At 50.5% G+C, this 26,849-nt stretch overlaps 10 protein-coding genes across 10 annotated transcripts; 5 read left to right on the top strand and 5 right to left on the bottom strand.

Moving 5' to 3' along the window:
* Nucleotides 1-835: 835 nt before the first annotated feature.
* On the top strand, nucleotides 836-1,666 carry MGYG_04444 (hypothetical protein; the record flags this gene model as incomplete). The annotated part of the gene is made up of 1 exon (XM_003174219.1): nucleotides 836-1,666. The coding sequence occupies one exon, from the start codon at nucleotides 836-838 to the stop codon at nucleotides 1,664-1,666; it is 831 nt and encodes a 276-aa protein (XP_003174267.1).
* A 172-nt stretch (nucleotides 1,667-1,838) lies between these two features.
* Nucleotides 1,839-3,705, bottom strand: MGYG_04443 (spermine/spermidine synthase; the record flags this gene model as incomplete). The annotated part of the gene is made up of 3 exons (XM_003174218.1): nucleotides 1,839-2,243; nucleotides 2,295-2,601; nucleotides 2,663-3,705. The coding sequence occupies 3 exons, from the start codon at nucleotides 3,703-3,705 to the stop codon at nucleotides 1,839-1,841; spliced, it is 1,755 nt and encodes a 584-aa protein (XP_003174266.1).
* Nucleotides 3,706-4,545: 840 nt separating this feature from the next.
* MGYG_04442 (hypothetical protein) lies at nucleotides 4,546-5,233 on the top strand (the record flags this gene model as incomplete). Its single annotated transcript, XM_003174217.1, has 2 exons — nucleotides 4,546-4,723; nucleotides 4,779-5,233. 2 exons carry the CDS (start codon nucleotides 4,546-4,548, stop codon nucleotides 5,231-5,233), a joined length of 633 nt encoding a protein of 210 aa, XP_003174265.1.
* A 1,128-nt stretch (nucleotides 5,234-6,361) lies between these two features.
* MGYG_04441 (response regulator mcs4) lies at nucleotides 6,362-9,568 on the bottom strand (the record flags this gene model as incomplete). The annotated part of the gene is made up of 3 exons (XM_003174216.1): nucleotides 6,362-6,889; nucleotides 6,962-7,659; nucleotides 7,723-9,568. 3 exons carry the CDS (start codon nucleotides 9,566-9,568, stop codon nucleotides 6,362-6,364), a joined length of 3,072 nt encoding a protein of 1,023 aa, XP_003174264.1.
* Nucleotides 9,569-11,841: 2,273 nt separating this feature from the next.
* On the bottom strand, nucleotides 11,842-12,957 carry MGYG_04440 (hypothetical protein; the record flags this gene model as incomplete). Its single annotated transcript, XM_003174215.1, has 4 exons — nucleotides 12,874-12,957; nucleotides 12,699-12,791; nucleotides 12,424-12,549; nucleotides 11,842-12,315 (listed from the first exon to the last, which is right to left on the bottom strand). Exons 1-4 carry the CDS (start codon nucleotides 12,874-12,876, stop codon nucleotides 11,842-11,844), a joined length of 696 nt encoding a protein of 231 aa, XP_003174263.1. The 5' UTR covers nucleotides 12,877-12,957.
* A 1,485-nt stretch (nucleotides 12,958-14,442) lies between these two features.
* On the bottom strand, nucleotides 14,443-15,146 carry MGYG_04439 (hypothetical protein; the record flags this gene model as incomplete). The annotated part of the gene is made up of 2 exons (XM_003174214.1): nucleotides 14,443-14,837; nucleotides 14,909-15,146. 2 exons carry the CDS (start codon nucleotides 15,144-15,146, stop codon nucleotides 14,443-14,445), a joined length of 633 nt encoding a protein of 210 aa, XP_003174262.1.
* A 209-nt stretch (nucleotides 15,147-15,355) lies between these two features.
* Nucleotides 15,356-18,184, bottom strand: MGYG_04438 (ubiquitin interaction domain-containing protein; the record flags this gene model as incomplete). The annotated part of the gene is made up of 7 exons (XM_003174213.1): nucleotides 15,356-15,706; nucleotides 15,760-16,271; nucleotides 16,329-17,516; nucleotides 17,593-17,733; nucleotides 17,828-17,882; nucleotides 17,940-18,008; nucleotides 18,098-18,184. 7 exons carry the CDS (start codon nucleotides 18,182-18,184, stop codon nucleotides 15,356-15,358), a joined length of 2,403 nt encoding a protein of 800 aa, XP_003174261.1.
* A 983-nt stretch (nucleotides 18,185-19,167) lies between these two features.
* Nucleotides 19,168-20,406, top strand: MGYG_04437 (hypothetical protein; the record flags this gene model as incomplete). Its single annotated transcript, XM_003174212.1, has 5 exons — nucleotides 19,168-19,255; nucleotides 19,342-19,511; nucleotides 19,695-19,795; nucleotides 19,982-20,182; nucleotides 20,220-20,406. 5 exons carry the CDS (start codon nucleotides 19,168-19,170, stop codon nucleotides 20,404-20,406), a joined length of 747 nt encoding a protein of 248 aa, XP_003174260.1.
* Nucleotides 20,407-21,270: 864 nt separating this feature from the next.
* On the top strand, nucleotides 21,271-22,737 carry MGYG_04436 (hypothetical protein; the record flags this gene model as incomplete). Its single annotated transcript, XM_003174211.1, has 2 exons — nucleotides 21,271-22,143; nucleotides 22,255-22,737. The coding sequence occupies 2 exons, from the start codon at nucleotides 21,271-21,273 to the stop codon at nucleotides 22,735-22,737; spliced, it is 1,356 nt and encodes a 451-aa protein (XP_003174259.1).
* A 568-nt stretch (nucleotides 22,738-23,305) lies between these two features.
* Nucleotides 23,306-25,450, top strand: MGYG_04435 (short-chain-fatty-acid-CoA ligase; the record flags this gene model as incomplete). The annotated part of the gene is made up of 6 exons (XM_003174210.1): nucleotides 23,306-23,446; nucleotides 23,498-23,568; nucleotides 23,636-23,783; nucleotides 23,851-23,886; nucleotides 23,949-24,992; nucleotides 25,079-25,450. The coding sequence occupies 6 exons, from the start codon at nucleotides 23,306-23,308 to the stop codon at nucleotides 25,448-25,450; spliced, it is 1,812 nt and encodes a 603-aa protein (XP_003174258.1).
* Between the last annotated feature and the right edge of the window lie 1,399 nt (nucleotides 25,451-26,849).

Raw genomic sequence — 26,849 nt, 5'->3', positions numbered from 1 at the left:
AAGCTGTTGATGACGATGACGCTTGCCTGTTGCCTGGAAGCCGGTATGTGACATGATGCATACCATTATTACACCGTCTCCTAGAGAAGTTACTGCTTAGTCAGTTGAAATATATACGAATATCGTACTGATATTACTTACTAATATATCCTTTGTCAATGCAGCAACAACCAAGCAAGACAAATCAATTCAATAGCATTAAAAATCCTCATAATCGGTGAAATATGCATCTTCAGTGGCCAGGGAATCAAGTCAGCGGTGTTTCTTGTTATTTATAAGGTATGACTACGCAGACTCGACTTTTACACTTTTATGACATCTAGTTTGGCATCTGCTTGTCCTATCCAGGTCCGGAAGCTATGATGAGATGCACCAAGTTGTTATCCGGATGAGAATGCATCAAACCGACCTTCTTACCGTTATACACAGAGTTTCCAGTGGTTACTTGAGCTAGGGATTCCGAAAGACTCGAGAACTCTTATTCAAAGGTGCAAGGAAGCTAGATCGACACCCTTTATCCTTCGCCGAACATGATGTCAAAAATATAACAATCTCATCCCAAGAACAGTATTCAGACGTGATACGACATTTTGATATCAAGTCTGCTCAAGTTATGACATGGGCTTCGGCCGTTATGGGCGGCATGTTTCTTCGGGCAAATGAGGATGCAGGAAATCTGACAGTTTAAACTCACTGGGCCTCGGCAGTTCGTTTCAGGAACAACTTCTAAAGCAAAGGAAACACCCATATATCAGTTACCATCACCGCAAGAACCAACGGTGCCCAAAATCAAATTAACAACTTCATCACAAAGAGAAAAAGGGCCAAAAAAGACATGTCAGACACCCCTTCACAGCCTGCTCTACCGTCTCCTCCGTTCTACGCTGTAGAAGGTGTCAACAACCTCAGAGATGTCGGTGGTTACACCGTCTCCCCCACCACATCAGTACGGCGCAACTTCATATACCGGTCCGCGCACCTATCAAGCGTAACACCCACGGGAGCAAAGACTCTTGTCGATGAGCTGGGCATATCGTATATCTACGACTTCCGCTCCGATGTCGAAATAGATCGGTATCCGCTCGTAGACATACCAGGCACCACATGCGCCCATGTGCCTGTGTTTAAAGACCAGGACGCAAGCCCAGCCAACCTGGCCCTAAGATATAAGGACTACGCTACCGATGAATGGCCTGCGGGATTTATACGTGCCTATAAAGACATTCTCGCCAGCGGAGCAAAGTTCGCCTTTAAGGTTGTTTTCGAACATATTCGAGACCAGCCTACGCAGTCGTTGCTATTCCACTGCACGGCCGGAAAGGATAGAACAGGTGTCTTTGCGGCGTTGGTGCTGAGGCTTGCTGGCGTGACGGATAACGAAGTTATTGGGAAAGAGTACGAGCTCACTGAGATTGGACTGGATGGGCTGCGGGAGGTGTTCATTCAGAAGCTGCTCCAGCATCCTTCAGTTAACGGGGATCGGGATGCGGCGGTGAGGATGACGCGCGCAAGTGCTGCCGCTATCATTGGGACGATGGAGTGGCTGGATGAAGAGTATGGGGGTGTGGAAGGGTATATGAAGCGGGAGATGGGGTTTAATGACGAGGATATCGAGCGGATCAAGAAGAATATCATCGCCGAGGAGACTGGGGTTTGCCCGAACTGAGGTTTGAGGAAGACATGCGTTTGATTGTTTCATGCTATCTAGTATACATCTGTTTTTTGCACACGAGGTTACGAATTTTTCACGTTACGAGACTAGAATATAAATAATAGAAAATACACCGCTATAGACGTCAATGAACAAATTGCTTTGAGGAAGAGGTCTCCCGCTGCAATCACCACTTCTCCCAGACGGTGTCCGGGAGAACACTGCGCATAACATGCCAGTGACCAATCGCACCCTGGAACTGCCAGTATTCGAGCTCCTTTGGCACACTTGGGCCCAAAGCATCCTCCTTACCCTCAGCATCTTTCGCGAAGGAGCCAGGGCTAAACTCGAGGCGCGGTACCAAGTTTTCCTTGCGCGAGTACGTTCCAAGGTAGTCCTCAGGCCGAGGGATCCTAAACTTGATGGTACCAGGTGTTTTCTTGCAGAAGATGGTCATGTTGGTCAAGTCTCTTCTGGACGAGGAGCCAGGTAGCGGTTTGTTGTCACGGAATATTCTGCAAGATGGGAAGGTAGATGTGATAGCCCGAACCACCAGGCCAGCAAGTGGCAGGGCAATATCACCGGCGTAGTTCTGTAGCTTACGTTAGTGATATCCACTACATCAGAACTATTTCAAACTTACGATGGCAATAACACCCTCGTCATCGAGTAGGGTATCAAGTCCTTCCATGAAGTCCTGAGTAAACAAGTCCAAGGGCTCCACGCCTCCAGTGAAAACATCATGAATGATGTAGTCGTATTTTTGAACCGGAGTTTCATGTCTGGCACGGTGGACAAATGTCGCTGCGTTTTCAATCACAGTGTTTACTTTCTTGGGGAACTCGAAGTAGTCCATTGCTATCTGATGCACATTGGGATCAATTTCCACAACAGTAGTGTTAATTCCATGAGCAGCAAAGGCTGAAGGGGTTGTTCCAATACCCAATCCACTAGAATAATTTATGTAAGCGGAGTGTCTCTAGACATAAGAGGTATATGAGGGCGGCTTACATTACTAGAGCACTCTTCTTCGTGTCGGCTTTCTCTGGTTTATGAGACTCCGCCTTGACAAGTCTGACCGCCTCAAGAGCAGTGAAGACAGTGAAAACTGGATCGGATACTTTGGCCTCCTTGGTCATTAGATGTGGTAGCCACTCTCCACCCAAAAGGCTGTGGCCGCATCTCATCACTCGGAACTTGGCATCGGTGTTTTCCAGCACAGACAAGTATCCAGTCAAGGACTCCTGACGGTGAAGTAGGGTAAAGTTATCCGCCTTGAGAGAAGCATTGAGCAAGCCCGTGTTGTGTGGCAATGGGACGTGATGGTTGAACATAGCCGTGAACAAGAGAGAAGGGATAGCGAGAACGATCCATTTAGACGGTAATAGAATGGCCTGAGCAGCGGCAATGATGAACTGAAGGCCGATGCTGGTCATTGCAAGGCTTGTTCCAAGGTAAGAGGGCATGTTTTGCTCAATTTGTGTCTTGGCGGTATTGAAAAGTGCATATGCTGCTATGATGTTTCCTTGTTCCATGCCCTGCTTCAGTTTCGGGCTTAAGTGCAACTTCTGTATCAAAATACCGGGAACAACAACCGACAAGGCAACCAGAGGGGCAAAGGTGAGTGCTTCGGTAACGATAGGCCCCATCACCGGTCCGAGGGTGTAGCTGAACTTGAATAAGAAGAACTGGATGGTAGGAATGTAGAAAGTAAGGATTGGCAGAGTGACCATGGGGTTGGCGTGTTTCTGAACCAGAGTATGGGCAAAGGATCCCACGGCTCCTGCTATCAAAGTGAGAGCATGGTGGTATTTTCCAGCAGGAGCCGAGCCGTAGATAGGAGCAAGTGTCAACTGAGATGCATAGGAATAAGCTCCAGCAAGGACTATCACGGCCGCTCCCACGGCGCCAGCAACGCACAGCTCTGGCAGGGAAGACGTCCTCTCCGGGGCAGCTGCCGACCCGCGGACAGTTGCTCTAGCTGCTGGAGTCGGTGCAGCAGGCTGGCTCTTATCAGCCGCTGGCTTGGATGGCGTCGACTTTGGCTTCGCCATCGTGCAATGGTATAGGTATATGTGTCCAGAAAAACGCTGTGTTTCAAGGTTTGTGTCGACCTGGGGCTCTACCAGAGAGAAAAATGGACACGAGTGGACAAGTCTATGCACCAAAACCCGAAGACACAAGCTACACCACAGGTATGGACATGCTCGACAAAGAACGATTCCCAATGCCTTCAGCTTGTTGCGATGTCAAGGTGCGACGCGACGTTGAAGGTTGAAGTTGGAGATTCAGAAGTGTTACTGCTGGCTGGATCGGGCGATGGAGCACGCTGCTTTAACCCCACCTTTAGCCGCTTCGCGTGGGGAAAACCCGAAGAAAGCCGAAGGGCGGACTAAGCGACCTTAAAGTGGCAAGATCTGTTCCCGAGTTGGGATGTTAATATTTAAGGGGACAGTAAAGATGAAGAGTAGATGAAGATAGAAGATAGAAAGAGTAGAGGATGGGAGGGGGTATAGATAGGGAAGGAGATGGTGATGATAAGACGGTGTTCTTGGGGTAGGTTATCTTGAGTAAGAGTGATGCAGTACAAGGGTTCATAGAGTCTAAAACCCATCTATATATCTAGTACAGCAGGATATAACCAAGAAGCCCAGAGTTGATACTAACCGTGGCAAACATCTCAATAATCTAACTATTTACATCCATTGCTTGTTTTTGAGAAATGCTTAGCACTAAAGCTGACAGCTTGGAGGCTCAAATCTGACATCACTTGCTTGGCGTTTTATAGTACTCGCCTAACATGCAAGCTCTATCAGGACTACTACCAGATATCCAACTCCTAGATACCCTATATATCCAGCTACATCACATCTAAACAATCAAAAGCATTTACAATGCCGTTATTCCCCATGACCACAGATCCAAGGCGAGAAATACCCCAAGCTGAGAAGCAGACACATACCCACGGCCCACGGCCCACGAACCCACCAGCATCCATACAGATCAAAAACAGACGAAAGCGCTATCTAGAACTACATCCCGAATACTTCTCTCCATCCCTAGAACTAGCCGGTACCGCCATCCCCAACCCCATCCCCAGCTTTACGCAAGCTAACTAACGCTCTAGACCCCCTCCTCTACGACCGACTAATACGCCGCTTCCAAACAGCCAGCGAGCGCGAAGCAGAGGGCCGAGCAAAGGGCCACTCCGGCATGCTAGAAGCAGACCTAGAGCGCGCAGAAGCTAAAATGGACGCACTAGCTAACCCGGCCACGGGCTCGTTACTTACATACAGCCGTGGTCCTAATGGCGAGATACTAGCCGAAGACGCAGATGAGATACCGACTTCCAAAGCGGAGGGGGAAGAGAGATGGCGGTACGAGATGGAGATGAGGTTTGTGAAGGGTGCAGATGATCAGTTCGAGTATGGTGATGTGGATGGGTGTGAGGAGTATGATGATATGAGCGAGGAGCAGGAGAGGTATTTTGACGAGCAGGAGCCGGAGTGGATTGTTGATGATGCGGGAGGAGGAAGGGGGGAGTTGGCGTTGACGGGGGAGACGGGGGTTCAGGATTTTTAGATGCGCGGGCAGGATGGAGCAGGGGATGGGTTGGATTGGACGGGAAGGGTTTTCAACTGGGCTGTTGGTTCATGCTGGTCATGTATCACTGCGTTGTGTCGTGTCGTGGGTGACGGGCGGGTCGTGCGAACCGGTGGGATACAGTTCTACATGCTGCATCGCACATGCATGCATACATACGAGCGTACTTATGCATTTGCCAACGGCTATTCACGACTAAGAGCGTCGGTCTCTGGTACGCAAAGCCCGAAGCCTTCTATGCCATGTCACGCGTACCTCGGTCAAGGATACTAAGACTCTAAGTTCTGCACAGAACAAGGAAATCATCTGGAAAAGAAAAAAATCAATTCCAAGTTTTGGTGGTTATTAGGTAGTTATCTGATGGATGGATGAATGGATGCTGTCTTAAATCAAATAATTCAAACCGCGCCATGACATGACTGACTGACAACCGACTGGAGCCCATGCTGTGCTAAACCTATTAAACATAACTGGATCCCGAAGCTGAGCTGGAACTGGGACTTGAACTTGAACTGACATCTGCAATGTAAGGAAAAGGCGGCCGTAACATATGTAAGAAAAGAAAAGAGTAATCCATCCCAGGCCATGAAGGCAAAGCAGGCAAGCAGGAAAGTAATAGTAATGAATACATATGGGGAAAGTTAAGTAAAAGAACGGAATTAGGTAAGAATATGGTCGCATATGTAAGTAAACGATGAAGAAGCCTCCATTACAAGAAACATAGACGTAAAACGAGAACGAGAACGAGACGATGAACATGATGATATGGTATGGATGTGAACGACGATGCTTCCCGGCCCAATCGATCAGTAAGTAAGTCAGTCAGTCAAGGAGATGAAGATAGGAGAAACTAAACGAAACAACAGAACGAATGGTATCACGATAGACTGGTATGGAATGGTATGAAATGATAAGAATAAAAAAAAAAAGGAACAAATTCATGAATATTTTTTGTTTTGAAGAGAAATGGAACGGAGAGGGTTATTCGAGGGAGTAAGTGGGTAGGTAAGTAGGTATGCAGGTAAGTATGTAGAAAGGTATGCATCGGATATCAACATGGAAAGGTAGATAATAGGTAGATAGACATTAACATAGGGGATGAACAGCTTAAGGAGGCGCAGCTCCCACAGGAACACCGTTCCGTTGGCTGTTCTTCCAGGCCTGTGGACTCGTAGAGCCGTTCATGTTGCCGTTTTGCCCCTTGCTGGCTACAGGTAGTCTCCTCGTAGCTATGGGCGTAGGCGTGCCGGATGCAGGTGTAAGGGCTGTTCCAACTGGAGTTGACACGCCAGCGTCCATCCTGGGAACAACGGTTGAGGTAGAGCTGACGGTAGAGGAGTCGTCTGTGCCGTCTGTGTAGGTGCTGGATGCCTGTGCCTGTGCGGCTCTGGATTTCGATTGGAGGTTGCCGTTGCTTGCCTTGGACGGGAGGGACTTGATGGCGTTTAGCTTTCGATGAGAGGCGTCTCCGGATGTCTGGGCAGGGCTGGTGTTTTCTTTGCCCTTGTTGAGGGCCCTGGAGATAGCAGAGTCGTCTGTGAAACCGCGCCATTTGCGCCAGCCTTCGAAGTCGATTAGGGCTTGCATGCATCCCCATTCTGTTACTTTCTGCTCGAGCCAGACGATGTTCACAGGCTGGATTTATGTTAGTTTATGCATGAATTACAGATTTGGTATATATGATAGCTTGAAAAAGGGAGGACGTACCTTGGTTAAGAAGTCATTGCATCCTGCGGCCAATGCTTCATGCCTGTCACTCTGCAAACTGCTCGCCGTCAAGGCAACGATGATAACGGGACTCTTGAACTGGTTCTCCTTATTCAACACGTCCTCGGGCTTGACCTCCTCTTCAGGGCCGGACTCGGAGGAAGGCGTCTCGACGACAGAAGGCGAGGTAGGAGTCGACCCAACCATAGAGGCAGAGTAAGACGGTCCAGCCGAGCGCTGGAACACACCGATGTTATTGACTCGTTCTAACCGTCTGATTTCGCGGGTGGCCTCCAGACCACTCATGACGGGCAATTGGATATCCATGAGCACGAGATGGAAGCCTCCTTCTCGCCACTTGTTGACGGCTTCACGGCCGTTCATGGCGGTCTGCCAGCGGACCTTGAGACGTTTCATGAAGGCTTCGAGCAGCTTTAAGTTGATGGTGTTATCCTCGACAATGAGGACGTTGATCGGGGGAATTGCGCCGTCGAGTAGCGATGTTGGAAACTTGTTCGAGGTCGCGCTGCTGTTTTTGTTCAGCTTTTCAAGGCCCTTGGGACGAGGAGAGGCGACGCGGGAAGGAGGGGAGACGGCTTTGGGAGCTTGTTCTGAAGGGAGAGCGGGCGGAGTAGCTGCAGAGGGAGGTGAGGAGGCAGCAGGGGCGCCGTTGGCTGAAGAATGAGGATTCACCGAGTCTACATGTGTGAATCCGTTAATATCTAGATACAAAGAAAAAGAAAGAAAGATGTTGAACGTACCGTTTGAGGGCGATGGGAGAGAGCCAGGTCCGGCTTGAGAGCTTGCATACTGATGTTGATGATAGCTGCTTCGATGTGCGGGCTGCTGCCACGGCCCACGTACTCCTGGCGAAGGGATGGGCGGCACCTGGCCGGTGTTGATGACCTGCATGGAATTTGGATGCGGAGACACCATGGTGTCCTTGAGAGTAGCGCTGTTGGGAGTGATCATATGCATAGGCGGGAAGTAACCCCCCTGTTGCTCGACCCCTCGGGAGTCGTCTGTGTGAGCATAGGGAGTAAGAGGGGATGCCTTTGGAGTGCGCCGTGGAGGGACTTCGATGATGAGAGCTTCATCTATGGTTTGGCCACCAGGGTAGAAATGGTCCAGGGTGCGAGTAAGCGGTTCCTCTGGTCCTAGGACTCGTTCCAGCTGGCCGTGTCTGCTTGAAGGTTCGCGCTGGATGAGCCTGATGGCGATATCTGGCGAGTCGATGGTTCGACCGAGGGAGTTTGCGTATTTCTTGAGGATGGAGTCGCGCAGGTCGTCGACCAGGTCTTCCTCCGTGACGAGGACGAGGGTGGGAGATGAGCCGGGCCGCTTGACCCAGACCTTGCGGTTGATCATGTCGAACTGGATGGTGGGAGTAGCAGAGCGAGGGAAATATTCAGCGCCACTGGTGTAGGGTGGCTCGAGAAGAGTGTTGATGAGACGCTGCTGGGAGGCGGGGACGAGAGATTGCCTCCTGATGGCGATGGTAGGTCGTCGAGCAGCGCCCTTCGGATGATGATGATGCTGCTGCTGCTGCTGCTGCTGCTGCTCGGGTATCTGTGGGCTTCTTCCCGAGGGCGCTGGTGATGTTGATAGTGGTGATGTAGGCGATGGCAGGCCCTGACGGGGGTCTTCGTAAGCTAAAGAAGCAACCGTTGAAGTGTTTAGCTGTCGAGCAGCGCCAGTGGTGACGCTCCCTCGACGGCTGAACTGTCGCTGCACCCTGCTCTGCTGCTGCAGCTGTGCAGGCGAGGGCTCTCTAGCGTTCTGTATGCTCTGGATGTTCTGGATAGCCTGGTTGTTGCTACCTGGCGGTGCAAAGGCGAACTCGTCGAAGCGTCTGTCCTTCCCACCGTCGACGCTGACCAGTCTTGCGCGAGGCAGCGGCGGGTTCGAGGAGCAAGGAGACTCGATCAGCGGCGAGGGAATCTGCCTGGCGGTGGGAGCAGCGATAGACCGTACAGCCGTAGCAATTGGCTGTCCCGGTGGGTGCTGTGGGTGCTGCTGGAGATGTTGCTGCAGAGGCTGTGACGACGGACCCGAGAGCGAGACAGCTCTGTTGGGCCGCGAGTCAACAACGCCCAATCTGTGGCCCTTCAGCGTCGTCGAGTGTCCATCTGCCTCGTCCGGCGACCTTAAGGGGGCAGCAGTAGAAGCAGCAGCAGGAGCTTCACCTGGTCGACTGCGCCGGGCCCTCGATGTCGCTGTTGATGTTGCTGTCGCTGTCGCTGTAGGAGGAGTCGTGGAGGTGGTGGAGGCCGTGGACGCACTCGGCAGCTGGTCGGGCAGAGACGTCCAGGGCGAGAGTCGCTGTGTCGAGTCGTCGTCCGCGTCCTGCTCTTTCGCTCTGTCTTCGTCTTCTTTCCCTTCTCTCTCTCTGCTGTGCGCGGTGCTGGTGCTGCTGTTGGCGGTCGCAGGCGTCGCTGAGTTCGAGTGTTGCTGGTTAGAGTCAGCACCAGCAGAACCAGCACCGGCAGCAGTAGAGGCAACAGTAGCAGCGGCGGCGGCGTTCTTGGCGGACGAGGAGGAAGACGACGACGGGCGACGCAGCAGCGCAGTCAGACGGGAGAAGCGACGCTCTTTTTCCGCCGGCATGGTTGTTTCAGCGGCCGCGGGCATGGGTGATGGGTCTGAAGGCCTTCTGTGGCTGGCTGAAGGACAGTTGACGGTCGACAGTTTGGTCGACGGTTGGCAGTGGTGGTGGAGAGCAGCAGCAGTTGGTCTAGGAGACGGGCATCGCGCAGACAGACGGCATGGCCGTGAAGCAGGAAGACAGCAGAGACAGCAGAGACCGAGAGACCGAGAGTAAGGGCTTGTTTAGTCTGGATCTAATATGTAGTAATAGCTGGACTGTGTTATATATGATATGATATATGGCACTGGCGGAAGCTGACGGGAGCTGCGTGTTAAGGGCGTCAGACGAATTGATCACAGGCAGCAAACGCAAGCAAACGCCCGAAATGACATGTAGAGCAGCGACGAGACGAGATAGAAGCCAGACAAGCAGACAAGCAGAGGACAAGACACCAGCAGAGGACAGGCCAGGGCAGCGAGAAGACAGAGAGACAGCAGGGATGAGGATATGTTTCACTCTCGCCTCCCCAAGCACCGGCATCAAACTATTACTTTTGCCAATGAGATAAGTTGCAGGCTCAAGGGGGCCCTTTTTCTTTTTAGCTAAAGACAACTAAGATAAGTCACTCACTAACCTGCCCTGCTTTTGCCAGGACGAGGCTGGGGCAAGGCGAGAGCGAGGAAAAAGAAGAAGGACAAGAAAGGTCGAGATGCATGCGTGGACAAGCCGGGTTCGTCTCTCTTGCTGCAGCCACCGCGATCGGGGGCGTAGGTTGATCCGCGCAGGGATCGAGGCTTGTCAAGGATAGACAGAGACGGACAGACAGAAGATACAGAGACAGACGATACGGAGAGAGATCGACTGAGGAGGTTCTGGTTGAGGTCTCACGGGCCGGGCCGTCACCCCCTGGATATACATGATACACGATATACGTGTTTATGAACGGTCAGGTTGCGCAGACAAACAGAGAAGAAACACATACAGAAACAGAGGGAGATGCAGAAAAAGAAACGAAGACACGAGACGAGACAGAGACAGAGACGGATGATGCTTGGTCTTCGTCTTCGTCTTCTGGCTGGTGTATGCAGTGTTTAGCTATGGACGGACAACTGTCATGCTGGTCTATCACGACTATCACGACTATCATGTCCATCTCCGTCAGATGGAGCAGCTGTCTTCTCTCTCTCTATTGCTATCCTCGCTTAGAAGCTTTCTGTTCCTGAGCCGTCATCAGTTAGTCCTACACATGGCTGGTGGCTTGACCTGCTTCTTCGGACCTGTCAGCTTGTCCTGTGGAGTAGCTGGTGGAAGTGAAATAGGGGAGGCGAAGGCGAATCTGGGGATGTGATGGATAGCAAGTTTATTACACGCCCAGGCGGCTATGCTCGTGTTCAAAAGGAAAGCTGTACGGAGTACGGAGTACGGGTTATAGGGGTAAAGGGTAAGCTCTTTTACGATGGATGTCTTATTTGAAAGATAGGATGAGATGGATGGATAGACTGACTCCTTTATATCTCTATCTCTCTCGGTTATTGCTTTGCTTTAACTACCGTCTATATAAGAGTCTCTGGTATATACAAGCATAATGTCAAGGAAGCAGGGATAGGACGGCCTACGAAGCGGGAAGAAAAATATCTGGATCACAGATCTCTTTATTAAAAACTGCCTTACCTACTCTAAAGCACGATAGTAAACAGGTAGATAGAAAAGAAGTCGAAGGGGGAGTCATAGACATAGGACGGGTTGAAGGACTGTAAAGCGTACATATCAAGCACTGTCAAAGGTTAAGGAAGGAGAAGAAGATGGTGGTAAAGATCAAAGCCGTTAAAAAAAGGTTTCTTGAATCCTTTTTTTTCTGTTCTCATGAGAAGCGAAGAGAAGTAAGTGGATGAAGACAGGACGAGAGGTAAGGCAAGGATGGTTGCAAGATTGTACAAAGGAAGCAGAAGGAGAGAAGGAAGAGAGACATGGCATTACAAGAGGAAGAGAAGAAGAGCAACGAAATCAAGAACCGCCCCTGAATTGCGCCGTAAAGAGAAGAAAGAAGAAGAAATAACGAAGAGACGAAGAAACAAGGCAGGCCAAAAGGGTATCAGATCCATCAGTGTACATACCATACTTTCACCAAGATGGAGCCAGAGGGAGGGAACAGAACACTGCTTTTTTTCACCCCTTCCCTATCATAAAAGAACAGAATGACACAAAACTAACCAAGCAACAGGCAATTGCAATTTTTTTCGGTTTCTGGTAGATGACGAGAGTAATTCGAGAGTTAAGTCAGGTAGGGCATTGGTTAAAGAAGGATGAGGTAGTTTGACGGCGCAATGCCCGTCTCTCCCGTCGACTTCTTCGCCTGCCACCACCGCCCACTCACGTCCGACACCTCGAGGATCTCATGCTTGGTGAAGCTGATCTCGTTCGCATCATCTGGGTTGGCTTCATACGAATATATCGCCTTGGCACGGTACGGGTACTCTGTCGGCTGTCCTATCTCGCCCGTCTCCCCGCCCACAGTGCTGGGGTTGGTCTGCGAGCCAAGCATGGGCTGGACGCCCGTTGCGCTGGCAGTGGTGGGGTTGAAGCCCGTCATGGGCGAAGAGTTGTCGAAACCATTGAGTGGTGCGGACGAGTACATGTGTGGGTGGGCGGAGGAGATGGTGGTTTCGGGACGGGGAGTGTAGCTGTGAGAGATGGGTTTGCTGTTGCGGTAGCTGTGTGGCTGTTCCTTGTGAGGCGCAAAGGAGTCGATGTATGCCCTGGGGCCAGACTGAGAGGTGAGCCGAAGTAGAAGAATCCAGACGATCTCCAGGGTAAACATGTTAAGTGGGGGGACCGGAGTACCACCACAAGTCACAGGAGGCAGCTTTCACGGTACGGTCCGTCCATGGAAAAAAGAAAAAAGACCAGCACCGGCAGCCTGTCTGGGGCCCTGCTTGCTGGTGACAAGGTTATCGAGGATGAATGTTGTGCAGACGAGCCCGGCAGCAGCGTATCCAACAACCTGTCCACACTAAGTCAGTACTCAACCAATACGTATACACATATGATATATAGATATGTATATGAGAGAAAAAGGTATAACCCACCGCCGTGCCGTAGATGTGACTGGTATTCGAGCCCATCACGACCGCAACGCCCACCAGGACGCACAGCTGGTACGCAATCGACCACCAGAAGAAGTTCGGAACCACTTCCTTCGTATGGGCGATGGCGCATGAGACGGCACCAATGATCCACCGCAAGCTACAGACAATCAGCATCCATCAATGGGTAAACAGAAAGACGCATCAGTAAAAAAACAGCATAAAAAGAGGATCCTACGTACCATGGCTAATCGATACGGTGGCAAGCGCAAAAAGGGTCGCCGACCAGGTTGCTCATCTGGAAGCGCGCCATCGTGGCGGTTGATCTAGATATCGTAGAGATAGAGATAGAGGATCCGAGACAGAGATAGCGACAGGGACGGCACGCGAGACCATCCACGTCTTCGCATGCAGCGTATCTCTATATAACCGACTATATCTGTGTCTCTCTGCAGTCGTTTGTGTTGTTGTTGACCAGGCAAGGCTCGCTAACGTTAACGTCTTGCTTTACCTGCTGCGGCCGTTGGAGAGTGACACTTTTCAGCCGCAGCACTTCGACCTCCGACTTTGAACCTTCACTGCGTAACGAGAGAGTAGAGTGACCTTATCGGCGAGTATCTGGCTGTGCTTCCGTGGTGAATAGAGCGATCTAAGCCGGCGCTGCAGGGAGGGCGAAAGTAGTCGTCAGCGCCTGGCTGGGAGGATTTGGCGGCAGAGACAGAGTGAGAAAAAGGGGGCTTTTGAAGACGGGGAGGGCGGCGAGAGGTTGCCAGAACGAACGAAAGGAAAAGAAAGGAGGGAGAAAGCGAGAGTGAAGACGCCGCGGGAGAAGAAGAAGAGGAAGAAGAAGAAAAGACGAAGTCGAAGAAGTCGAGACGAAGAGACGAAAGATGAAGATGAAGATAAAAAGCGACTTTCAGGAGGAGAATAAAAAGCAAAGAAGAAAAAGGCGTCTTTTAGTCTTACTTAAGCCGCGTCTTGAACTTTTTATATTAATAGCAAAGGGACAATAAGAAGACAAGAAGACGATAATTAAAATAGCTACAGTAGAAGACGGAGAGAAGACTGGTGGAAGAGTCCCTTTTCCCTCTGTCTGTCCTACGCCACTGGCAGGTCTCCTTCTCCTGCTTCTCTGGCCGATTCGGCCTTTGTTTCGCGCGCGCCAAGTTGGCCTGCAGAAGAGGCTCGCTGGCTCGCTGGCCCAGTGGAGTTGGGGCAGTTTCAGGCCAGTGTGCTCGACGATCGATGACGCCGGCGGGTTTGAAGAGTTGCTCTGGATGCTGTTGACGCCCTTGGTAGATAGATACTGTTGCGTGTAAGTCCTTTGATGTCGTGGCTGCCAATGGATTGTACGGTGACTCTAGCTTCTGAGGGTGGTACCCCCCTGAAGACGGGACGTTTGTGTATATGTATCAGCAGGGCAGTCAAGAAAGAAACTCCGACCGGCGAGAGGGGATCCATGTTTGACGCTGGACGAGTGGCCAGCGCTGGCTCCACGAGTTCTGTCGTGCGTCCTCCTGTTTCACCCTGGATGAAGCAAGCAGAGCAGTCCAGTCAACCAGCTCTCTCCCAAAGAGAGTTCGATGGAGTGAGCCTCAGTAGCGCATCACATCAAACCGTGAAGAGCCCACCACCTCTCAACGCTATGTCTTTACCCATCCTTCAAACATATACTCGTCCCTCCCCTGGTCCTTAATCCGCCATTTGGTATGGGCCTGGCCCCGGAGGTGTACCGCTTATTCACCGTCTATCCGTGGACAGTAAACCTTCAAAGTAGACAGAGAGAGTGTGAAGTTCGACCACCGTTGAGATTACTCCCTCTCTCTCGCCTTCTCCTCCCTTCTCACCCCCCTCTCGACCATCTTCATCCTCTCCTCCCATTCACCCCATACCTCCCCGCCGCCCACAACACCGACTTCAACCCACCGCTTCATCAACAGCGTGCTCTGCACCCTCAGCTCGGCTATCTCCTCCGCCTGACGTCTCTGCGTCTCCTGGCACCGGTCTAGTCGTGGCTGAAGCTCGACAAGGGCCGTGGACGCACTAGCGGGAGGGATAGGAAGGTCCTGTAGCGAGCTTAGTCGAGATGCTGTTTCGGGGAACGCTGTGGCGTATGACAGCACGATCGAGGCTAGGGTTGCTGGTGTCATCGTTGCAGGCGGTGTGTGTGTCGACGCAGACTGGAAGAGGTCCGGATATCGTGAGTCTAAATGTCTTTCTGTTAGAGACCTCATAAAACGAAAGGCATTCCTTGTAGGCAATGGTAGGCAGGCGTACATAGCTTGAGCACGTCTTGGACGGCAGGGACTCGCACTGAGAGCCGTCTAAGGCCATGTTCGAGCTCCGCGAGACGGGCAGAGACTGTTTCTCGCACTGAAGCTGGGGGTTCGGATGCTTGCTCTGGCTCGCCCGCCCAGTTCGTCTGGCCGGTCAGCAGGAACTCAATGCGTCGAAGCCGAGTCTCGAGCAGCTCGATCGTGTCTGCCGCGGTGCTGGTCGTGTATTCGGTCTCCATCTCGTCTGTTCCCTTGTTGTGCTTGTAGTTGTTGCAGTAGTTGTTGCAGTTTGTTGTTAATTGTTGATTTTCCTTGACGTCAGTTTTGCTTGTCAGGAACCAAACCTTAACCCGATTAGGAAGAAGTCTACACTTAAGTAACATATTGATATTGCTTGGGTAAGAGGTAAAGAGATGGACGAAGAAGTGATGGATGATATTATGACTAGTTACGCCGCTGGAGCTGCGTTTGTCTCTACTTCAACCTGCATGCTATCCTCGTCGTGCTCGTTCTCTTCCGTGATCTGGTCCATCAGGGCACCTTGCCCACCAGCACCAGCTCGTTGTCTAGGTGGCGCCGGCGGAGGCATGATGCTCGCACTATGCTGTCCTGTCCGTTCTTGCATCTCTTGTCCCTTGGCCTCTATCTTCTCACCGCCCTCCTCCCCGTCGTCATTAGCTACATCATCCATCAGAAGGTCCTCCTCCTTCTCCTTGGTGGTGTTTGTCTTTTCTTCATGCTCGGCAGTGAACTCGGCAAGCTCTTGCTCGAACAGCTCATTGTCCTTGTCAATGAAGTTCTATACCCAGAATTAGAATGTTTCCTACTTATTTGAAAAGAATTGATGCATACCTTTAGTGGCTCAGGGAGATCACCGGCCTCGAAGCCCATGGCCTCTTCGTTGGCGTAAACCAGGACAACACTCGATGATTCCTCCTTTGCTGCATGGAGTACTTCGATCTCTCGCACAGGACGCGCCGTGTATCCAATGATGTCCACATTATCAGCTACAGTAGCTCTAGACACTGGCTTGCCACCGCTTTGGCCGGGCGCAGATGGTTCAGTCTGGCTAGACGGTTTCAGGCTCGCGGATCCAGCACTGCCGACTTTCGCATCGTCGACCGAGAAGCTGATTCTCCACCACTGCCATTGCTCGGCTGCTGGTACGTCAGGGACATCGTCCGTCATCAGGTCTAGGTCCGGCTTCCGCGGTTTCAGCACATAAAAGATGTGTGGCTCCGTGCACACCCCTCGGAGTGTGTACTTGTGTCTGGGAGCCTCCTCTGCGGAGGAAGCTTGACCAGTAAAGCAGTTGGAAAGTTGCCGAAGACTCTCAAGAGCTTGTGCCTTTCTTTCTTCCAATTCTGAGCATCTTCATATTAGCATGTCATAGACTATCAAATAACCGGTGCTGAACTTACCTTGTATTTTATGAGTAATCTGCTCTGTCAATGTTCTCAGCTTTTCAATTAGATCAACCACATCTTCCTGTGTGGTAGACGGTGCCCCATCGACCTGGTACGGGCCAGTCAGAGCCACCCGAGATCCAGCTAGGACCTTCTGTACAATCGTATCGACCGAGATACTTCCTTTCTTGGACAGATATCGATCGACCATCGCCCCCAACTTCTCCAGCTCAACATCAACAACCACACGACGTTTCCTAAGCTCCACTGCAAACTCCTTGCAGTGCTTCATGTAGCGGTCAGGATACCAAACAGCTGGGATCTTCAAATCGAGCCGGTTACCGTCGTGATTGGTTACCCTCATCGTAAAGACGGGAGCAACTTCTTCTAGCCAGATGTCGTCCAAGTCTTTACCAGGCATATCACACCATATATGCCCATCTAGGAGGTCATATAGCGTTCTTCCAGAGGTCTTATCAATTGAAAGGTCTAGCAATGAAAATGGTTCATTGGCACACTCGTCTTCCGAAAGCGATTGTTTGACACCCCTAGAATAGAATGTTTTCTGGGGCAACTCTCCTTCCGCAGGGGGCGAGATTTCCTCCCATAATTTTAAAAACGTAGCTATTCTGTCTTCAGCTCTCCAGCACCTAAGAGAGGATAGATTAGATAGAACATCCGCGCTTCCAAATGCTCGCTGTGAGCGGTCCAGGAAAGCCATTAACCGCTGGATTTCATGCACTGCGTCTTCCCATGGTGCATCTGCCGGGTCAAGATCAGTCAAAGCCGGCTGCCCATTCCACCATTGGCTGTCATTGCCGTAGTCGGAAGCCACCCTGTCCCTCCAAAGAAGCTCTTCCCTGGCTATGGGTATAGAGTGCAAGATAGTCAAATAGGCAGGGAAATAATCTGACTCTATCCCGGGCCTGAGGAAGCGAGGGGTACCGTGAATCCTCCGCCTAAGCTCCGGGTCTGGATCAATAGACATCTCTCTGGAAATGGCACTAGGGAGCGTCAAGGCCCATAGCTGAGTATCATAGTGTTCCCTGTTCGCAGGCCCAAACTTCGCACCCTCTACCGCCGTAACACCCGATTCCTGGTCTCCGGACGGCAGATTGTGTCCAAGTGACGCGGTTATCGCATGCTGCATTTCATGCTCTTCACGTTCCGCCAACGTAAGGCCATCGGTGTTAATATCGTCCGCTATTTTCCCCAAACCATCTCCCTGTAAGCGCAAGTTACGTCACTACTAAAACAGGGACAGCGATAAGGAGCTCACAGTAATTCGGGTTCCCTGGTGTGTTCGTTGTCTGCGTTGTAGATTCTACATTGTTCTTCTTCTCACGGATGCCAACTCGTGATGGCGGACGGGACGGGGCTGACAAGCCGCCAATATCTATACGGTCGATATCATACGATCCTCGAAGAAGTCAGAACACATGGACACTAGCTGGGGGTTGAATAAGTGTCCATTGAAGCATTGATCGCTAATCGAGGGAGCGGCACATGCTTACTCTGGGGAGTCGGGCTGTGGTATTCACGGAAGGTACTTGGTATAATTTCCTGGACCTATCCATGCACTGTCAGTTCCGCATTTGCTTGCTAGGAAACGGGCGTCTTGCTCACCGGCGGTAAAGGGTCGTCTGGGTTTTCAAAGTAGGCATTGATAGCTCTGTGGGAGTCACCGTTATTGTGCTATAATATGTAAAATGAAGCTGTTAGCAGGCTGCAGTGCGTGTCCCGAGCTAGAGGAGGGCAAGGTGGAGGAGGGGATCTAAACCTACCTGGAGAAACGCAATCGCCCGTTCCCTTGAGGCGCTGGTGAACGAGACGAAGGCCTCAATCGCCTCGTCTGTTATCTCTGGCACCATCTCTGCCTTGCTCGTGCTCTTGCTCGCTCTGGATGTGCTGAAGGTGTGAAGCTGAAGCTGTTTGGTGCAAGCAAGCAAGTTGACGTTTGCTTAACTATAGATCGAGATCGACAAGAAAAGTCACGGGGGCCGCATTCGTCATCTTCCCGCCTCCGCCTCCTCCTAACAAATCTTTGCCAAAAGTGTATCACTATCCGCACCATTCGCTAGGTACTTCTAATTAAGCAGCATTGCTTTTTCGTTCAACGGTTATGAGCCCGAGTGTGTGCAGGAGGCCAAATGGTTCCTGAGCATTGGCGTCACCAGAGACCACCAGGCAGGAAAGCTCTGGTTGAACCAACGGGCGTACATTGAAATCTTCGTCAAACGCTACCATTTGGAACATGGCAGGAAGGCTTCAACACCACTATTAAAGGACATCAAACTCGTTCCAAATGAAGGCAAAGCGACGCCTGGTTGAATAACGGAATACCAGCCGAAGATAGGCTCCGTTCTCCGAACAGCTGGATCGACTGATTTGCTACCTGCGAGACACCAAAGATCTGTCTATCAAATATGACGGCTCTCATACACACGAATTTCTCACACAAATAGAGAACACTTGAAATCTCAAGCGACGCTGCCGCATTCGGTGGCGATCCAACCACCAGAAGGAGCTCGGAAGGATACCTCTTCAAGCTGTTTGTTGGCCCTGTTGCCTGGAAGCCGATGAGCCAGCAGCTTCGTGATCGGTTGCAAGAGACTGCTAACACGATCGATATCGTGGAAGACTACAATATTGAAATACCCTTTCATACAGTTGAGAGCGCTCATTTTAAAAATATGTTACAGATGGCTGCTGGCAATCGAAGTATTGCTTTACCTACAGAATATACTATTCGCCGCTATCTTATGACTTCTACAGATGAGATTCTTACCCAACAGCTTCAAATGATATTTCCAGGTTTCGCTAAATATCGTCTTTTTGGCCTCGTTTTGCTGCCATGCCACCGCCCGTGAGCGCCAGAGAGGTGGAGGGCCTCCTGGAGCTCGGTTTTGCCGTCGGCGAGATTGCAATGGAGGCCAAATGTGGTATAACCACCATTTACAAGATCCGCCGATAGGCCAGTTTATTAGTTTCGCCACCTTAGATGCCTCTGGGTGCCGTCCCTTTATAGATATTAATTGCCTCCGGTTACTCGAGCTTCCTTGGTCTTCCAATGCGGTTATAAGGAGCCTTCGAGCTGTTAAAGGTGGGAATATTAATTCTGCAATTAAGCTCAATAAGTTAACCCTTCGGGATGCGAATTTACCGCCGAATGTTGATGAATTCGCAGAGGAATTTGGAGTAATGGTTATAACGAGCCTTTGTGACTTATTTTCGGGATACGATCAAATACCCTTGGATATTTTGGATAGGGATATGACTGCTATTATGACCGAACACGGATTGCTTAGGCAAACTACTTTACTATAAGGATAAAGCAACTCAGTTGCTCAATTCGCTAGGATATTGGAGAAGGTTCTGCAGGATGAGATACCTGGCTTAGCAAGGATTTCCCTTGACGATATTGGGGTGAAAGGCCCAAAGACCACTTATGGGAATGAGGAAGTGTGCTCTGGAATCCGTAGGTTCGTTTTCGAGCATTTTTAGGACCTAGAGGCCATTATTTATTCATTAGAATTAGCTGGTCTTTGTATATCCGGTGAAAAGAGTCAATTTGGAATGCCTGGAATAAAAGTGGTTGGTTGGGTCTGTGATTTATTGCAAGAATTCCTAGCCGGGCTGCTATTAAGCGCCATCTAATGGTGCTGAAGGAAAAGCATGATGCCAATGTTACCGGAAACCTCCCCTCAGAAGGTAAAGTATCGATTGCCTTGGATTGCTGGACAAGCCCTCTTAATACTACCAGATGGTAACCCATATGACTGGGAGGCACCAGAACTTGTTGAGGCCAAGGTGCACGAACTTTACACGCCATTTCCAAGTAATGGAGAGTCCGATAGCAAGGACATACCGTCGTTATCAGATACAGTATGATATACCCCCTGCTAGTAACTCTGGCGGCATCAACACCAACACGCCGGTTGACGCCGCCATCACCACGAGCCTACTCATCGACAACATGCTGGTTAACACCACCATTATCAAGTTAATAACACGCCTGTTAACGCCGCTATTACCATATGATACGGAAGTCTACTCTGGCCTAAAAAGTACTGACCTACTAGGAATCAACTAAAACTAGGTCATGAATACTTCAGATCCTACCTTTGAATACTCCCAGATATAAATAAAGAAACAACAAAATATATACACTACTACCAACTCGCAGTTTTCCTAAAAATTGAATCTTAAGGTGGCTAAAGCTTGTTTTTCCCTTTTTCTGTATTTATATAGGACTCCTCATAGTCTTTGACTGCATAGGAGCATAATGAATAATAATAATAGTAATAACCCTCTGCTAGTATATAGGGAGGTATCAGAATATGTAGCTTAGTCAGCTTCCAGCCATATTTGGAGCTCAAAATCTCTGCACGTATCTGCACGAGCTCAAGCTCACGGTCATCACCAATGGCACACGGGTATACGGTATTGCAACGAGTTACCACTTATCCTTACCCTTTTGCTGCTGTTATTGGATAATCTTAATATCGTAACGTCATGATATTGAGATGCTACCTTAGAGATGGCGATATCAGATGGTGTGGGGTATCTACTAAAAAGAACACTGCCATGCTCACTACGAAGGCTTCAGCAGCTTTTTGATGGCTTTGTTTTCTATTCGTTGCCTATCAATGTTGCTCGTATAGCTCTTCATGTTTGTACCAGATTATAGACCTGCCTGCGCCGCTCTCCCTAGTAACAAAGAATACCTGAAGAAGATGCTAGAATCTAGTCAAATTTGATGGAAGATACCCATGTGGTTTGTTTTGCAGCTCTGTAATTGGAGCAGGGTGTGTGTTTTGACGGAACTTCCCTTTAGCTCGCTCGCTCAAGCAGCAAAGTTTTCACCTATATATATTGATACCAACCACCAGCATTGCAATGCTGCTTCGACCACCAACGCGTTAGCATTAGCTACTTTGGTGCCAATGAGTTCAAGATGGCAGAGCCACCAGTTAAAGATGATTTGGAGACACCAAATATCATCCAAAAGCTCAAGGCAGAGACCAAGCTGCATGTCTACAAAGACCTTCTCTTGAAATGGTGGATATCTGACAAAAAACCCGAAAAATCCATTATAAACTATCTTATCTCCATGATTTATAATGGCCTGGCGAAGACCGTGTCCTTGAGACATACAAAAGCTGATCCCCTTCTTGACATGCTGATCCATAAAGACCTAAAGCGTGGCCAGGTACAGGCCTTGGTCGACATGTTGTTACCAATTGCCAGTGGCGTCATTGACAGTGATCCATCCATATCTACATCTTTGACGGACGGGTACGAGGCACACACGATACCCTGGGGCTACTATTCTGACCCCTGGGACCACGGAACCCTGTTGATGCGAAACAGATGGTACAATCTCTATGAGAAGATCCCAGACCTAGAGTATATGTTGATATTGGTGCAAGCGGATACCTTCAGGGAAATGTTATGGGGTCTCGAGCCAAAGCTTTGGAATGTCATGGTAGCCGCCCTTCATCAATATCGTACCAGTATCAAGGTGTTTGCCGAGGTTACCCATCTAGATTTTAGAGGGCCGTTTACTGCTAGAACTGGACTGCATTCTCTGGAGCTTGCGTATGGGTATTTTAAAGGGAAACGACTGACTGACTACTATCCGCACAACTTAGTTGTCAACGATATTACAGGAGGACTCTATAAGTCCCCTAAAAAAGTCAATCGGTTTACATTCTGCAAGATCCTTTATTCTTCCGTCAGACAGCATGTGCGGCCGATCGAGGAAGAGTCTGAGGATACCGGTGACATATCCCCTAATAGCGATTCCGAAGAACCCATTCTCATGGCTGTAGGGATATGTACATCATGCTCGAAACTGGACCACTTCTGCCTCTGCTGCCGCTGCTGCAGTCGCTCTTCTGGAAAAACAAAAATGCCTGTCAACCCATCTTTTCTCCAGCTAATGGACTGTAGCGATACCCGCGGAATCGGCGTCCGTTCTCTGATTGAAATCAGCGAAGGTGTCACCATTGGAGCTTTAGAGGGTAGAGTAGTGCCGCCTAGGAGGGCAGTTCGTCAAGTCGACAGCTACCCTCTCATATCGGGAGGCGATCGTGGTATTGCTACAACCACCGCTACGGTGAATTCTAATAACTGGTGCCTATTTGTGAACCACTCTTGTCAACCCAACGCTAAATTCATGCCTGGCAATTATCTGGGTGTCCCTGCGGTGTTAATCATCGCAACGAAATGTATCGAGCCAATGCAGGAAATAACCGTACATTATGGTGATTCCTTCCTAGACTCCGCGGACTGGGATTGTTGTTGCAACAGCTCGAACTGCATAGAAAAGGTTCTTGAGTCCGACGGGGACCTCTCTGCAGTAGACGAAGGAAGCCCTATCGAGTACCGCTATGAGAAGAATGAAGCCCCATGTAGCTAATTCATCCACATCCACATCCACATCCGCCAGCTTGCCATCCTGTCTGTTCCCTTGCGAGGGTTTGCTCGTGTTCGATTAGTTACAGAGACCACAGGATCAATCAATTAGTTAGTTAGATAGCTTAGATGCCAAACCCATCAAATTATCTACCCTATCATCTCTATCGCCTTCTATGATCTCTGCAGAGTGTACCTAGGTAACCAACTTGCCCCGTAACCATCTCCACCCCCAGGCGTCAACTCGGCTATCGGGAGTGGGCGCCGAGCCCCCCTGGCCCAGCTAAATATTGGGATCTCTCCAGGGCCCGTCCCCGCAAGTATAAATGGCTATCTGACCGTCACTTCGTTCCCTCGGCTCGTTCCTCCAGTCGAGCAGCATGAGACAGTGAAGGCCAGTCGTGTTTTCTTTTCGTTATCTCTCGTTATAGATACTCTCATTCCTTTCTGTTAGCGTTCGTCGTTCTTTTCCCCGGGCCAGTTCGTCCCGTTCCTGGCATTCGACCTTAGGCGGCGCATTTGAATTAGTTATTTTCTTAGCAGGCGACTATGCGGGGAACGACGACACTGCCATGGCAGCTCTCCAGACGGATCGCAAGCCTACCGAGGACGAGATGGAGCTGTCACAGCTCATATGGAGTGCTTCAGAGTCGGAATGTATCTGGCCAGAGCTATGCTCGAGGCCCGTCCGAGGTTTTTTTGACTTTCTCAGCGTATTGCGCGCTTGTTAATCATTGAGCTGACGGCTAACTTATGCGACACAGCCACCGTTGTTCGAGCAGACAGTCGGCGGCTACTTTGCGGATACCGTGAGGAAACATGGAGATAGAACTGCGTTAGTTTGATGTTATCTGTTCTGTGCTGCTATTCGGTGAGGACTGATGGGTGTTGGGACCGGACAGGGTTATTTCGAGACACCAGGGCCAGAGGGTGACATATGCAGAATTGGATCAAAGGAGCAACTCCCTGGCTCGTGGATTGGCATCTACAGGCGTCAGGAAGGGCGATAGAGTGGCCGTGTCCCTGGGGAACGGGCTGGAATATGCGATTGTGAGGATACGATGAAGCAAGCCGGGAGAGAAACCGCTGAGCTGACTATAGCCTTCGTTTTCGATAGACGACGTATGCTCTGTTCAAACTAGGAGCAGTTCTGGTGAGTACATATCTTTGTCTATTTATGCTTGTTGGCCGACAGCTACTAATATCATGGGCAAGGTTCCTCTTAATCCATCGTTCAACTTCAACCAGGTGGCCTCCGCCCTCAGCCATCTAGAAGCTTCTCACTTGATCATAAGTACGGAAGTCAACCTACCTCGAAGGGACCCTCAGTCGAACATTCCCTTGCTGCAAGAGATTATTCCCAATCTCCAGTCCGCCAAGCTCGAGTCTACCATCGGATCCCTCAAACAGGTCGTCCTAGTCCAGAACGACGGCGGCCGAATTGATACATCTGCTCTAAAATGCATCACACCGTATACGTCAATATATTCCGAGCTCCCCCAGGATATGAAGGCTTTGCCTGACCAGGGCCTTTCTCCAAACGACGTTGTGAATATTCAGTTCACGTCCGGGACAACATCTATGCCCAAGGCAGCATGTCTAAGCCATCGATCAATATTGAACAATGGGGTGCAGATAGGCGATAGAATGCTGCTCACGCCCCAGGATATCGTATGCTGTCCTCCACCGCTCTTCCACTGCTTCGGATGTATACTTGGGTATATGGCAACAGCCACTCACGGATCAGCCATCGTCTTCCCTGCCGAATCCTTCAACGCAATAGCAACCTTGAAGGCCGTACAGGAAGAGAAGTGCACGGCACTCTATGGCGTCCCGACGATGTTCATCGAGGAGCTCGACCTCATTGCAGACGGCGTCGTACCGTATGAAGGATTCCAGTATTTGCGCACTGGCATTGCCGCCGGCAGCAGCGTGCCATCCGAACTGATGAAGAAGCTACACAAGACGCTCAATCTAACCGAGCTGACGATATGTTACGGTATGACGGAGACGAGCCCCGTCTCGACGATGACTGCAACGGACGACCCGATTGAGAAACGGCTGAACACTGTAGGTAAGTTACTTCCACATGTCGAAGCCAAAGTGGTCGACCCTCTAGATTACAGCCAAATACTCCCTCTGGGCGAGCAAGGGGAGCTGGCTGTCAGCGGATATCATGTCATGAAGGAATACTGGGATGCACCCGAGAAGACTGCCGCGGTGATGGTGCCAGACTCAGAGGGAAAAGTTTGGATGCATGTGAGTATTAACTCGTTCTTTTTCTTCTGCTTCACCTTCTTTTCTTCTTATCTGCTTACGACTTCTAATTAACTTGCGTCCACAAGACCGGTGACGAAGCTTCAATGTCCGTCGACGGATACATCACCATCACCGGGCGTATCAAGGACTTGATCATCCGTGGGGGTGAAAACATCCACCCTCTGGAGGTTGAAAATTGCCTTCTTGCTCACCCCGGCGTGTCCAACGTATCCGTCGTAGGGGTCCCCGACGAGCGCTACGGAGAAGCCGTTGCCGCGTTCGTGGTCGCACACGCAGAAGGAGAGGAGGGCAGGGTGACAACTGAAGAGATCAAGAGCTGGGTCCGCACAAAGCTGAGCCATCATCTAGGTAAGTCGAGCGTCGCAGAGTCGAGCTATCCCATCTGCACCTGCACCACCCATCGTTATCCCCATCCCGATCCCGGACATCTTCCTTGATCCCTTCACCAAAGCCGAAGCGAAAGCCAAAAAGCAAGTCGTCCCAACTCGATGGGATGGTCGCCGTGCTTGCCCTACCCTGAGGGATCATCCCGCCAAGGCCACCCTGGCAAGGCTTGATTTTGCTTATTTGAGGTTATCCGACGGCGATGTTTGTTTATTTTCTTTCCTTTCTTTTCGAATTCTCTTCGTGTCGAGACTCTGGCGATGAGCTGGGCTGGCATCTCAGTCAGTGCCTTGCCAGCACATGGCCAGAGCCTTTGTTTCATGTCACTCGCACGGCATACGGAGTATACCCAACCTCAAATCAAGCCCGCCCCATGGAGCCGCGGATGCTTGATCCCATATCCGCGATTGACTGGTTTCCCAAGAGGGAAAATTGGTCACGGCCAATCGTCGCTAGCGCGGGCCAGGAGACTCCGCTTAACCAGCGTCCAATTGTTTCGCTGTCTTTTACTTTATTGCAAAATTACGACCCTCCAAATATATACTTACACGCATACGGAGGTATATATATCCCACACCATCAAGTTGCGAGGATGGCCGTGCAACCCCGTCCTCCAAGTCTCCATGTGATCCATGTGGAGTCCACGAGAGTGGCAGAGAGTGGCAGCCACTGCTAGCGCAAGCTTCCCATGTCCTAAAAACTAGGACCTTTTCTGTCAAGCGTCCTTTTGGGAATCTCGCTGCATGTCCGCTCGCCTGAATGCTTGTCACGGCACAGGGGACCCTGCTGCACCTTTTTGTGCTGCCCCCTCCCCCTTTTTTTGAGTTGCATTTCTGTCGCCCTCGCTCGCCATCACGGCCCATTCGGCTGTCGACCCGGCGGTCTGAATCCATGCCCATTCATGGAGCTGAAGCACCTCTTTCTCAACGCTCAAGCCCTCTGTCCCGACTATGTCTTTTTACCTTTGTCCCATATACTTCTTCCAATCCTTCAAAGCCCAGTTCCCCGGAGAATTTCCCCATGGACATTTCTCTTTCTCCCTTTTAGCTTCCTTTCTTTTTTCCCTTGCTCCATCCTGGCTCGCTTTGCTCCTCTCTCTCCTCCCTCCTGCATTTCATTCCGGACTGCTTTGCGGTCACTGGCGCTAACGACGATCACTTCCTGCTCGGCAGTGCCTAAATATATCTTCTACATCGACGCCTCCGACTTCCCAAAGACTGCTAGCGGCAAGATACAGAAGTTCAAGCTTCGTGAACGTGCAATTGAGCTGATCAAAGACGGTCAGCAGTCGTAACGGCACGGCAGCACAAAGGGAGCGAACTCGAAACAAGCTCGATCGGCAGATAGGGAGTTTGGTTTACCTTTCCTGGATCTTTTGGATATCGAAACGTGGAATCGAGTGAACCTTTGACTGGGCATGTGTTGGTTTTGGAGCATGCTTTTTTGGACGGG

The sequence above is a fragment of the Nannizzia gypsea genome, genomic scaffold (genome assembly GCF_000150975.2).
Source record: "Nannizzia gypsea CBS 118893 supercont1.3 genomic scaffold, whole genome shotgun sequence".
Classification (NCBI taxonomy): Eukaryota; Fungi; Ascomycota; class Eurotiomycetes; order Onygenales; family Arthrodermataceae; genus Nannizzia; species Nannizzia gypsea.
Note: the sequence above shows the minus strand (reverse complement) of the source record. Positions and strands in the feature narration are given on the sequence as shown.